The following is a 13,284-nucleotide window of genomic DNA, read 5'->3' as shown; positions in this document are numbered from 1 at the left end:
TACATTGTTAAATTACAGCACGCACGCACACAAAACATGAAGCACCATATTTTAAATCACATTTGTCTTTTTAATTTTTTTGCCATTTCCCCAGTTTTCATCCTTCTTTTCCAGTATTTATACAGTGTGACAAATAAATACCACAAGACCGAAAGAGAGACAGAGGGGAAAACATGCATCAGAGGACGGGTTAGCTGAGGCGTGGGACTGGGGGTAGGGGCGGGGGGGTGTTTGTGACAAAAATCTGGGGCCGCTGTCTGGCCCACTAAAAAATAAGGTTCAGCGCAACTCTTGCCGACTGTTGTAGGATCAAAAGGTGCCCCGCGGAAAAGCCGCTGCACTGCTAGCACCTCCGATGCCACGGGCCGAACCTCACAGAAACATCACACGGACATTTCCTGGTCCTCAGACTCCAGCTGTGCCAAGCACCTGTAAGGGTTCAGGCTGCTGCATATAAATAAACAGACTTTTAAAAAAAACGTAATCACCATCCCCTAAGTGTAATCTGCCAACATCAAAAACCAATAATAATACAAACAATACAAAAAAACAGAGACTTGTTAATTTTGCGGTCTGAAAAATAAGCTTCTTAAAAAATATATATATAACTCAAATGACAATGGAGAGACCAGGTGGTAAAGTATGCAATGGTTTTTTTTCTTTTTTTAGAGGGGGGGGGGGGGGGGGTGGGGGGGAAGGGGAGGGTGAGAGTTATGGTGGGAGTTGCGCTCTTAAGACTTCTCAGCAATTTTTGAGAGATTGTCTTTGCTCCTTCTCTTGACGTCCCAGTTGTAGACACGTGCCATGTCTGGAGGGGAGCATGGGTTAAGGACTGTTTTTTCTTTTCTTTTGCACCAAACAGAAGTCTTTAATTATGACGGTTTACCGTGAAGGGGGCTGCAGTCGCCTCCCGAGCGACGGCACGTTTACCTTTACTTACCTGGTTAAAGATGTGATTTAATTCCTCTGAGTTCGGAAGGGAAGAGCTGTTCTCGGATCAGAATTCTCCTTTCCGCATGCTAATCTTGTCCAATTACAATCCAAACTGAACATGTACCGAAGTCATCACTGTGGTATCTTTCCACATCAATCAACAAAGTTGCATTACATCTCCCTCTAGCAACTGCACATTGTCACATCCATACTTAAAATTATCTTAAAACTATGAACAATAAAACCTGCCTTCAGATGCAGTAACAGTAACAAGATGACAGTTAAATCTGCGTGTTACACCTTCCTCCGCTGATTCACAAATAGTGCCCTCGCTCATTTGCACCCAGTGCTCAGGTGGAAGGATACTGACTTCAGTGGTGGTGAACTGGTCTCTCAGGAAGTTCAGGTCCTCCTCCAAGGAGTCGAGGTTCCGAGAGGCAGTGGCCAGGTTCTTCTCCAGCAGAGACTGTGCCTCATCGATGTCGTACTCCAACATTACATTCGCCTGGGCACGAGGATATATACATCAGACAACAACAGGCCCAATCGGCTCATCACGGCTCATCAATTACCTACGGTCTAGAGTATCTAGCATTGTGTCAAGCCTGGACTTCAGCACACCCAAGAGCATCACGCACATGGAATGTAACTTGTACTACCAACTAACAGTTGGTAATGATTCACAAAGCTAATGCCTATTGAAATGTTTTTCCTTTAAGTGAATTCAGCATACCCACATACAGCATGCAACAATTCAGTCCATTTTACCATCATGGTCATGTTAAACAGCTATGGCATAGACCATGTACGGTATATTCATTATGGTACTGTGTACCATAATGAATGTGTCTGTGTATGCATGCACCCATGACCAATTTTGAAGTATACTGGAAAACCAGGTACAAGTTTCATATATCTGTCCTCTTAGAAGTTCCAGATTCCAAATCCCATCACCCCCTTTGTAGAATCTGTTCATTTCAACTTGTTACTGTCACATTTAAAGGGTCAAAATTGTCCATGTGCATTTGACACCCCTAGATTTTATTGCTGATCCTTGCACAAGACAACTGCAGACAGAGAGACCCTGCTAATCCGTGAGTGAAAGCGATTTCTGACATTGATGGATTTTTCCATTTGGGAAGAGTTCTGATTAAGACTCACCCCAAGCCACAAGCAAACTTTGTCTGTGGGCGGTACCAAGGCCTTGCAGTGCACATTATCAGCCAACAGGAAGCGTGTCTCCATGGGCTCCGTTGTGTCCTAGAAAAAGAAGGGACAGGTAGAAACACTAACGCAATAAAAAACTGACAGAACATCGCACAAGGGATGAAACTGAAAGAAAATGGAAACATGAAAGATGGTAAATCCCATGCTTACCTTTTTCTTCTGCATGTGTCTTAAAATTTCTAACGTCTGCTTGATCTGTGGAATTTGGCTTTTTAACCTGAGAAACAGCGAAGCGAGAACAATTATTAATACCTGCTTCTGCTCCATAAACTTACAACAGTGTACAGGAAAAGACTGCACTCTTATTAGTTCATATGAATTTGCTTTAACATTTTATTTCAATTAATTTCATATTTTAACATTTTAGCCTACATTTTAACAGGGGATCTTTAACTCAATACATTTCTCAACAACTAAAGCTCTCCGCAGAATGGGGTTGACATTGAAAGTTCAATCACTCAAACTGAATAACTTTTTTATATGTCTAGTTTTTAAAAAGAGAATTCGTAACCATAGCTCTTCTTACTTTACTGTACTTTATTGATCAAATCTGCAATGAGATCCTGCTGAGAGCTGTAGAGTCAAAGGGCTTTTTTCAAGAAATTAATAGCCTCCTCATTTTTAGGGGGAACTATCCATTTAAACGAGTCATCGAAAGTTTGGGAACCACTGCCACACCCCATACCTCAGTTTCTTCTGGGCCAGGTTGAGCTCCATGTACTTGTACTTCTGATACTGCTCATCCAGCCTCCTCAGCACCGCGTCGGCCGTGTCATTGCCTGGCAGCTTCATGAAGGAGTCCACATCCTCCTGCACCCGGCACGCAGAGGCAGAGACAGAACAGAACCAGACAGCTCAACAACACAGACAGCTGCGACGGCACTTCGAGACACAATTCCATCTGCAGTGGCGAGTCACCAATCACGAATGACTGAGGAATTTATAGTCTGGATGAAAAAAATCTTCAATTTCTTTTTAAGGCTGCGCTTAAACGCACTTAACGCAAGACATGCATTTAACGCAAGACATGCATTTAACGTTGAAGTGATTCCGCAACACAAGACCACCAGCTGCATGATAATACTTATGTAGCTTTATATTATGTCGTTAATATTTTCTGTCAATAAGTTGTAGCTCAATAAACTTGCCGATTGTCTAGAAAAAAGCGATAATTAGTTATTACGTTGACTGTACTGTACATGGTCCATACACACGTCCGGTTTCTATGAAACAGATTACTACTGTAGTGTTATAAACGTACAATATTACACACTGCAAGTGAAATGCATTTAGCTAGTGCAAAAAAAAATAGCTAAACAACTACTGCTTAACTTAACAAACGTTAACAAACCATCTATCATTTACCGTTCAAGGAAACATATTGCCGATGAATTGTGTCAGTTGGAAAGCTAATATGTTTTTAACGGACCAGTAAATTAAAGTTAACGGATTCGTAGCTGAGGATTGTTAACGTTAATCGTATAGCTGTATACTGGTCGATATAGCTATTGTTGGCACTAGGCTAGCTCGATAGCTACACATGGTCTGAAATGCAGAGATTCTCTCTTTGGTGCAGACCTCCAATGTATTCACTAACGCTACTAGCTTGTAGTTGTCAGATTAAACCTTTGCTAGCCAGACAGCTAACGTTAGCTGCCTTCAAACTACCTTAAAAGGAGAACTAGCTAGCTAACGTTAGCACGTTTAATGGTTGCGGCTGGCTGGCTCGCGAAACAAAGCGAGACACAGTGCTTTGTTCTGCTTAAATTTCAATGCAGAAACCCGACAGATTCTAAAAAGTAGGCGCAGACGTGACAGTTTAACGTTTGTTTTCTCACCACAAAGACTGCTTCAGGGATTCCGAGATGTTTTTTCTTGTTCGCAACCCCGGCATCGCTACTTTCCGTGGTCGTCGCCATCTTGAAAAGATTACCCCTCCCTCCTCACGCAGAAGTTGAGCGTCACGCGCATGGAACGTACGTTTTCTCTCCCCACCCCTCTCTAGAGAATACGTTCCATAAATCAACATTGACGGGGAGTGAGCCAAATGTCCCTCGACTGGTCCGTTACGTATCATCTATCACTGAAATACTGCTTTTCTTGTTTGGCAGTTTGTTAAAATCAAGATGGTTCCTTCGTACTTATTTAATCATCACTGTATTGCTGGCATACCTGTCGCCCCAATTAACGATGTGTACCTGGTACCTGCAATTCAGGTGTTATCCGCTTCGTGTCTATATGTTACTGTTGTTGAATTTATAAAATGGATGTGATTAAATGGTTATACATTAAATAGAAAACGAGAGAGTGAGTTCGGTGACGTAGAAAATAACTTCGTTAAATAAATGAAGCTAGACAAAAAATGTAACAAAAAATCTAAAGGTCTTTAATTTTTTATGTTGGTACAGAATGTGTAGCACTTTGAACAGATTAGATTTATTTGACCAGTTTTTCTCTTCACTTGTGCCTGGCCTACATCCTAACATTCTCCATGCTTACATGTCATATGGTCGTGCTTGTGCAACATTTCTCAGGAGGCATAAAGATTTGCACTTTTTCTGTAGCAGTTGAAATATGGGTGTTTTATTTATTTATTTTGTTTTGTTTTTTGTTTGTAAACCAGTTTTACTTTTAGAAGAAAACAAGCCATATAGAAAAGTTTTGTTATACAGATTATTCCCATATATGATGTGGTCGCCGTCTTTATTTTTTTTATTTATGGGGGTTGAATGTGACAGGAGTTGCTTTGAGAATAGATTCTCCATTCTTAAATACACTCCATCCGATGAAAATTCTCTGTCACATTATTCTGGAAAAACTCCCAAAATACTGAATTGGAAAAACTACTAGTACCTAACCAAACCTGAACCTATCAGGAATAGTGAATGACTATGTGCACATTTGTAGAATTCCAAATGCAATTCATTGTGAGTGCAGAGCTGATAATCAATATTTTATAATGCACTGTGATGATGCCCATCCACACTCTGGAATTAAATATGATAGAGATCACATCCAACACATCTTAAATTTTCTGGATATATAATGTTGTGCTTCTACGGCATACACATGGACTATTAGATAAATATGCATTCGATGTAACACCACAACAGTTGGGATAGACAATCTTTTGTTTATTAAAATAGATAGAAGCATTTTCCAAAAAAATAAAAATGTACTGGCAACAACATAGAGATGCATCAGCCAACCCATCCACCACCACTACCCCACTTAGATAGGCCAGAATCAGGTCTTTTCCAAAAGTCATGTACAACAGCCAAACCTGCTCTTATTTCATTTTTCCTCCAACTTTTCTTTGTAAGATTATGAAGTGCTGCTGTGCTCTGGTGCTAAGAGTGAAAGAAGGATTAGTCTGGTGTTATAACCGGGCTGTAAATCGCACAAAGGGCACAGGAGAACTGAGTCACAGTCCCAAAATCTAAATTATCATTCTTGCTTATGTTTATGCATGCCTTTCACTTCCCACATTTCTTTTACAACTGACTTTCACACCTACACCTTTAAATTCAATGCACTGAAGCACACTGGTTCTGTCAGGAAGAAGCAAAGGCAGCTGCAGCCATGTCCTGAGCAGCTGAGCTCTGCGTTGTCTCTTCTGCAAAGTAGTGGTTACAGCGGAAACATCAGGCACAGTCACCAGGAAATCTCACACTAACACTAGCTTTTCATCTTATAAATAATGCAACCATATCCCAAAGGTTCAGTTGGGAGTCCATCTTGATGAAGGTGAGAAAAAAAACAGGACTGTGTCCCCGCCACTACTAGTGGTTTGTTTCACGTGATGGAAATACAGAGGCAGTGTAAGGCTGGCCAAAGAGAAAGTGCTTTTATAAGCTGCTGTGATTATGTCATCGGCACACTAGTCTGAAATAAATGCACAGCTACATGCCACACTGCCAGCAAACTGTTAGGAGTCAGGCAAGTAAAACAGACACAAAAAACGCACATTCAAGGAGTCAAACAAGATCCATAGTGAGATGCCTGTACCAAACAGCAAAAGGGGGTTGGTCCAGAAAGGAGTCCATACAAAGGTCAAACATTCCTGCTTTTAATCCGATTTAGATTCTTTCTGTTTTCCCCATGTTTAGCGGCTCGGGATTGTATTTCTCTCAAGCTCTGCTGCACTCAGAGGAAGTAGTTTGAGAGTTAATTCTAAACTGAAATAATCTGCCCCCTTTCCTCCGCAAAATCCCTCCACTCTTCCCCCCCCCCCATTCCCCCAGATGTTTTCTCAGTCCTTGCTGCAGTCCACCCGGTTCCCGTGTAGCCAGTAGCAGATCTGGGCGAACTTGAGCGGCGTGAGCCGCACGGCCACGTTGAAGTCGCGGTTCTCGCCGTCGATCTCCAGCCACTGGTGCCCGGAGAAGACGCCGATGACCTTGCGCTCCCAGCGCTCGAGGTCCGAGTCCCAGACGCGCCCGTAGACCCCCGAGCCGCTGGCCCCCGGCCGCGCGTCGCAGTGCTGGTAGATCAGGTCGTTGGACTCGTCCTCCACGGGGCAGAAGCGGTACACCAGCTCGCCGGGCCGGTCGCTGTCGAAACCGGAGAAGTGTATGCGCTTTCCCGCCAGGTCCTCGGAGGAGGGCGCCACCGAGAGGCGCATGAAGGGCCGGCGGTGGGGCCAGCGCAGCTCCAGCAGGGCGTAGTCGAAATCCATGCTCACGTCCTGCGGGCCCTGGATCCACCCCTTGGGGACTCGGGTCCTCCTGACACGCACCCAGCGCACCAGGGGCTTTTTCGGTGGAGCCTGGCCGGGCTTGGTAGTGTTGACCGAGGGTGGGGTCAGGAAGCCCACCCTCAGCTTGCGGGCACCCTTGACATAATCCTTCCCATCATGCACGCAGTGGGCGGCGGTCAGGACATGGCGTGGAGACACCAGGACCCCAGTGCAGCCTGTGGAGATGCGCACCGCTGTGGAGAAAGGGTAGTCGAGCAGGAAGTTGTCACCGCGGATGTTGAAACGCCCATCGGCGCCATAGATCTGCCGCCTGCGCCTTTTCCCGCGCCCGATGGCGGGAGCGGAGCGCCTCCCTCTGGCCAAACGCGGCACCGCGTCCATGATGAGTCCCTCGCTTTCTTCCTCGTCTCCGTCCTCAACGTCCACAGTGGTCAGGGTGCGCGAGCCGTTGTCGTACAGTGTCTCGAAGGCCAGCCAGTCAGCCAGCAGCTCTCGCCTGGGCTCTTGCTCCCCTCGGTGGTAGCAGCTGGAATTGCAGTGGGTGGTGAAGTCCAGCTGAGCCTGGGCACTGAAGCGGGGGCGGGCAAGCGAGCGAGGGGCGTGGGGCACCAGAGAGGGCAGGTGGCCCGGATGCTGGTGGGGTGGTCGCGCCCGAAATGACAGGGCGAGGGGGAGGAGCAGCAGGAGGAGCAGGAGACAGGAGGAGAGAGGAGAGGTGCCCACAGCTCTCAGGTGTGCTGACATGGTTGGGATGACGGTGACCTAAAACAAAGACAGAAGAAGAATAATCAACATATATATACTTGTTGGAAGTTTTCAAATTGTGTCACTAGAGAACATTTACAGTTCCGTATGAATAAATACAAATTCTCAATGACAGTGACCAGGAGAAAAAAAGGGGGGAAAAAATCATGATTTCTTTGCTGTATTCCAGTGAAAAAGCTCACTTTCTCCACGTGGGGGCAGACAAAACACACACACACACACACCCACAAACGCATACGCACATACACGCACACACATGCCAGACACACACTGACATACACACAGACAAACGCACCCATGCACACACATACACACAGATGAACCGACTCAAGTTACAACACAGATTAGGTAGGGCAGCCAGGCAGTCTGCAAAAATGTACTTTGATTAATGATGTTTAAAAAAAGATTACTTTTATTCATCGAAAACAACTGCGGCTCCCCCGGTGCCTGTGTGAAGCTAGTCATTCGCAAATACTGGACGCTTTACTGCCCAACATCTGCATGCAATCAGAACATGGCAGGTGGATTTTCAATCCCCCTCTGCTCCAGTCTGATTGCGAGTCCATGAAACCGTGCGACACCATCTTACATTTGCCTTGCAGGTCTTCACTTCACTTCACGTCCATTATGCCCTCCCGTGATTACAAAGCAGCCATTGTGCCCTTCTCCACGAACACCCCCACCCACTCCGCAGGTTTTCAGCAGGCCTTAAGGATGCTCACGAGGCTTAATAAGAACGTTTCACACAGAAAGGGAGTCGAGCTCGTCGCCCTCGGACATGCCCCGTGGGAAAAGCTTGTGGTCAATGACAAGTTTTTGGATGTGCTGACAAAAGGGCAAGAGGTGTAAGCTTGAATGCGTTTGGCAGCAAGTTGCAGCAGATCCGCTCTAAATGGGGCTGATTAATTGGGGGGACTAAAGGCTCTGGTGTGTGCGTGCATGTGTGTGTGTGTGTGTGTGTGTGCATCTGTATGCACCTGCATGTGCTTGGCAGAAAGGATGTCTTCACTCATCTTTTTGGTTAAAGCTCTGGGGCAAGGTGGGGCTCCTGCTGTGTTTCAGTATTATGGGCTACTCCATGTGTCTGCACTAGCGCATGTGTGGTTTGTGCATGCAGGCAGCTGGGACAGACCGAGGGAAACGTGATCAGCTTTAGGAATATGGACCCTCAGGCTGCGCTGGAGAACGAGAGAGTGAGTGTCTGGAGAAAAAAAAACTAAATCCAACAAGTCAGGGCAAGAAGATAAAGATGACTGCGCTCACAGAGACAAAGGTTACACCGCTGTATGGATCCAACCAGAACAGCACAATCACTGCACTGTTCATCCATATCTGAAACAGGGAAATTTAGTAGTTTGTATTACTTTCAGGAAAACACACAGGGTCATAGCCGAATTGAAACTGAGTCAAGAGCATAAGTGTACACAGAGCAGCTTTTTCCATAATGGGGCAGTCATGTTTTTACACACAGAGTACGTGATTGTATTTAAGTTGGGGAAAACTGCAACGCTGATTTTCTTATGTACACATGAAGCAGCCTTCATTGTTTTCAGACCATCATCAGTTACTCCCAACACAATATAAAGACATTTACAAACTTCAGAGCTTTGCGCTTAGAGAAGGTACAGAGAGGAAGCTCAGTCTGTGTTGTATGAATTTCATCCAGACTTGTCTTTTGCTCCCTGTCCATTTTCTTTCTGAAAGCTACTCTTAAAATGTGGCCAATGGAGGGAGAAATTGTCATGATTTTACAGAGTCAGGATATGTATATATGCTGTTACCTCAATAAACCTTAAAACATCAACCTAAAGATTTCAAAGACCCTCACACTAAACATCCAGTATAGACAAGGAAATTCCAGTCATTATACATGTATCTGGGGCCAAAAGAGGCTGGTTCATTGCAGGGAAAACTGATGATGGCCTGTCAGTGCGAATTTAGTCAATGCATCAACAAGACTGGCATAGGAACAAGATATCCCATAATATCCGACCTCAGTACTTGTTATCCTTTCTGAAGGATCCATTAAAAAGGATTCAGTAGTTTCACCACATGACCTTGAAGTTTGGTCACATGGTTGACTGACCTATCCTCATTTATAGAGGTCTTCCTGTAAGCACAAGGCATTTATGACAAGAGGATAAGAAGTAAAGGACTACTAACAAAGCTTCACAAAGCACAAAGCCAAGATACAGATAATTCACTTACAACTGGGAGTATGGTCAAGATTTGGCCATGGCACTTGACAAAGCAAGAACAAAATATGGATATTGATTAAACAAAATTAATCAGAAATGTTGCACATTAAATATTTTATTACATGGCATTGTTTTTGGAGCTCACATTCATTAAAAAGTATCTGTGGAAAACAATAGGTTTTCCCTCCCTTACATGTGTTTCTTGAAATGGAGAACTAAAGTGCAATGCACAGAAAAATGTTTAGTGTTAATTTGACTCTTAACAGGTAACATTTGGTCCCACATTCTGGAGCGGGACCAAATGCAATCTTATAAGAGTTGAATTGACACTGAAAATGTAACTGTATGCAGTCAGATTGAGTGTGTGCTTATGCCTCCAGTCCTCAGAATATTCCAGAGTCTCTCTATAGACCTTGCAAATACAGACTGCATTCCCGCATTTCTGCAACATCTTTTACCACCTTAAAAAACCCACCCTGGTCTTCCTCTAAATCTCCAGAACATACAGAGAACACATGCGACACTTCCGTGTCTAAATCAACTCTAAATCACAACATTAACAGGGCGTAGGACTCACGTGTCATACAAAGCTACCTTCGTTAATGCAGTTCTCTAAAGTGTCTTTCCCAAACGCAACTCTAACCATTATCTGAGAAACTAAGGAATTCCTTGAGAACAACCTGTTTCCCAGACGTCGCTTTTGTCCAGTGAACCCCCGCTTGGTCTTTTGTCTCTTCTCCCCCGTGAATGACTGTTACACTGTCACATATCAAGTCCCCTAAAACAACAAACTGTGTTTACTTGGCTCTCTCGTTCGTGCTGATGGGCTCAGGACCATGGTGCAATCGCAACTGAAGTTTGAAAAGATCATTTATTCTTTTCTTTTATCTGAAGGGTACCAAAGGGCCATACCGATTAAAATACGTCACTGTCACTCAACACAACTGCACACGTTATCAGAGTAAACCGCGATTTCAGTTTCTGCTGATTTGAAGGCGACTGTAGTAATGCGCAGAGCAGCCTATTGTGATATTGAACTTGCGCCACAGTTCCTAGTGAAGATTATGTTGAGACTAAAGTTACTGAAAGTGAAAAGTTGGTTAATTATACAAGAAAGGACATTTACAAAAAACAAATTACATTTACCTCTGGGACAATAAAACAGAAGGACCGTCCAGTTAAATCCAGATTACGTCTTCTTCCCCTCCAAAAACGCCGGGTAGGCTACTCCGTCTTTCTGTCTAACTCCCATCTCATATCTGTGAATGGCAGGTATATTCCTCCCCTCGGGCCACTTAGAACGAGTCCCTACTTTAAATCACGTATCCGAACCAAGTCGGGCCAAATCGAGCTGATACCGAGGTAAGTCTTAAAGTCTGCGCGTTTCTGTGCGTGTGTGTCAGTCTGCTCGTCCCGTGAGAGAGGCATAGGCAGCCCTGCACTTTCAAGCTTCTTCAAACTACCGATGCTGTTTTCTAAGTGTAGCGTTATTGTACTTTCCCTCGCGGTCCTAGCGCCCAGACGCAGTGTCTGTGGTCACAGACAACAGCGCGGAACGTTAAGCCACCGCTTGTTCACATCCGAAACCAAGATTTAACCACGTAGACCACGATAGAACGTGCTTATTTTAAAACGCACAGGGAATAGGTGCTATGCCATGGCATGCTTGCATTGTGTTTTTATTTGTTGAGGAAATGGCCAAACCGTAATTTTGCTCCAGAAAATTATTCTAGAGGCTTACAAAATACCACCTGCCAACTATAACGGCAAGGCAAGCAAGCCCTGTTTAGCTGTAGGCAATGGAATCCTTAAATAATTAAATGATAACGTTTTTCCTATAATCCCGAGAATTTCATGGTTTAGGGGTTTAGCCAGGTTTATGCATTCCAAAATGTCATTCCAATGTGTTTAACACCCAAGCCCTAATAACAGACTGTTTTTGTGTAACCCATCAAGGTATATATCATAACAACAACCATTGTTTAAGGTTAGAAATGAGCTAGAATTCATAAACCAAGATCCCTCGTCGCTGCTGGTTTTCAAATAGCTCACCTGAAGCAGGTAAGTGAAAGAGAACAGTGAGTGCAATTGTTGCCTCTAGCCATTGGGATTCCAGGAATGTTGGGGGGGCAGGGGGCAATGGCGTCTTCTACTCTCCCCTCTACCCATACCGGGGTCAGCCTTACCCCTCTAACCTTGATCTCACCCAGGCCTTCTCACACCCCCTGCCCTGTGGAATTCGGAACCCCTTTATTCCGATCCAGTCCCAGAATGCACCTCCAAGAGCTCAGAGGCAGGGCTGAGGGTACAAAGATCAGCAGCGGATCATTGTGAAAATCTTCCAGTAGCAACCAGCAGCTCAGCTTTCAAAGAGAATGTGTAGGCAGTGTGTAATGGTTTGGGACTTGGGCTTTTAAAGGCTGCAGGTTCAGTTCCCATGTGGAACACTGTAGTTGTACCCTTGAGCGAGATACATAACACAAACTGCTTCAGTATGTATCCAGCTGTGTACATGAATACTGTGTCAACAATGCAAAAGCTATGGTAAATGGACTGCATTTATATAGCGCTTTTATCCAAAGTTGATGCCTCTCATTCACCAGAGCAGTTAGGGGTTAGGTGTCTTGCTCTGGGACACTTTGACACGCCCAGGGCGGGGATCGAACCGGCAACCCTCCGACTGCCGGACAACAGCTCTTACCTCCTTAGCTATGTCACCCCTTAAGCTATGTAAGTTGCTCTGGATAAGAGCATCTGTTAAATGTCTGTAATGTAATGTAATGTGTATTGAACAAATCGTGCCACCTCCAATACATCAGAAATAAACAAGTGTGAGCATGGACAGCCCCCTTTGCAAGCTTTTCTCTGATTCATTCCACAGACAAAATACAGCCCCAACACATCTGCCAGAATAAAAGTGTCTTCATTTTTTTTTCTTCGTGGACTGCAGCTGACATCACATGGGTTTGACCTGCAGTCATGTCCAAAGGAATTTGGCTGAAATATTAGTTTACACATCTCTTCTGTACACTGTTGAGAAAAAACACTAATCAGCAGTGGTCAAAGGAGCTTTTCTCAGCCTTTGTACATTTGCACAGGAAATAATATGGCTGCTTCTTAGCTGAACTTTGAAGACAGCTTTTTGGATCAGTCACCAAGACAAATATAGCTGATGTTTTATTGCCTCCTGATCCCATTCAGCACCCTGTAAAGGTCAGCATTTTTCCCCAGGTCTACAGTCAGGAGAAGGAGGTCGTTATCGCGCACTGCGCTTCAGTTCAGCGGGAGCGCTGAAATTTTCCCCGCGTCGTTGCTTGCGTGGGAGTAGGGGGTCCGGTCGTAATCCCCAATGACAACAGTGCAATCATTCCAACTTCCCTTCTTATAAAAAGAGGCCTTTTCACATCTGGCGAGAGACAGACAGAGTGAAGCCACCAGCTGAACACAACTCAATTCGCGCCA

The 13,284-nt window shown here is 44.6% G+C and overlaps 2 protein-coding genes across 3 annotated transcripts; both read right to left on the bottom strand.

Moving 5' to 3' along the window:
* Positions 1-47: 47 nt before the first annotated feature.
* Positions 48-4,140, bottom strand: vbp1 (von Hippel-Lindau binding protein 1). Its single transcript, XM_035408055.1, has 6 exons — positions 3,999-4,140; positions 2,846-2,970; positions 2,311-2,377; positions 2,095-2,193; positions 1,300-1,438; positions 48-808 (listed from the first exon to the last, which is right to left on the bottom strand). The coding sequence occupies exons 1-6, from the start codon at positions 4,077-4,079 to the stop codon at positions 732-734; spliced, it is 588 nt and encodes a 195-aa protein (XP_035263946.1). The 5' UTR covers positions 4,080-4,140; the 3' UTR covers positions 48-731.
* Positions 4,141-5,272: 1,132 nt separating this feature from the next.
* On the bottom strand, positions 5,273-11,331 carry LOC118222207 (serine protease 23). 2 transcript variants are annotated; one of them, XM_035407605.1, is made up of 2 exons: positions 10,969-11,331; positions 5,273-7,621 (listed from the first exon to the last, which is right to left on the bottom strand). In XM_035407605.1, exon 2 carries the CDS (start codon positions 7,601-7,603, stop codon positions 6,413-6,415), a length of 1,191 nt encoding a protein of 396 aa, XP_035263496.1. In that variant the 5' UTR covers positions 7,604-7,621; positions 10,969-11,331; the 3' UTR covers positions 5,273-6,412. The 2 variants fall into 2 exon arrangements, with proteins under 2 accessions (XP_035263496.1, XP_035263497.1); XM_035407606.1 differs by lacking the exon at positions 10,969-11,331 and adding an exon at positions 10,503-10,886.
* Between the last annotated feature and the right edge of the window lie 1,953 nt (positions 11,332-13,284).

This window comes from Anguilla anguilla, chromosome 3 (assembly GCF_013347855.1).
Source record: "Anguilla anguilla isolate fAngAng1 chromosome 3, fAngAng1.pri, whole genome shotgun sequence".
Taxonomy (NCBI): domain Eukaryota; kingdom Metazoa; phylum Chordata; class Actinopteri; order Anguilliformes; family Anguillidae; genus Anguilla; species Anguilla anguilla.
Note: the sequence above shows the minus strand (reverse complement) of the source record. Positions and strands in the feature narration are given on the sequence as shown.

Bases quoted from the DNA above. Each gene is read 5' to 3' on its own strand.
- vbp1 (XM_035408055.1), bottom strand. From the start codon at position 4,079: ATGGCGACGACCACGGAAAGTAGCGATGCCGGGGTTGCGAACAAGAAA. The intron at 2,971-3,998 runs GTGAGAAAACAA...TGCCGGGTGCAG, and splicing joins TCCCTGAAGCAGTCTTTGTG to GAGGATGTGGACTCCTTCAT. The intron at 1,439-2,094 runs GTGAGTCTTAAT...CCTCGTGCCCAG, and splicing joins AAGTTTGCTTGTGGCTTGGG to GCGAATGTAATGTTGGAGTA.
- LOC118222207 (XM_035407605.1), bottom strand. From the start codon at position 7,603: ATGTCAGCACACCTGAGAGCTGTGGGCACCTCTCCTCTCTCCTCCTGT.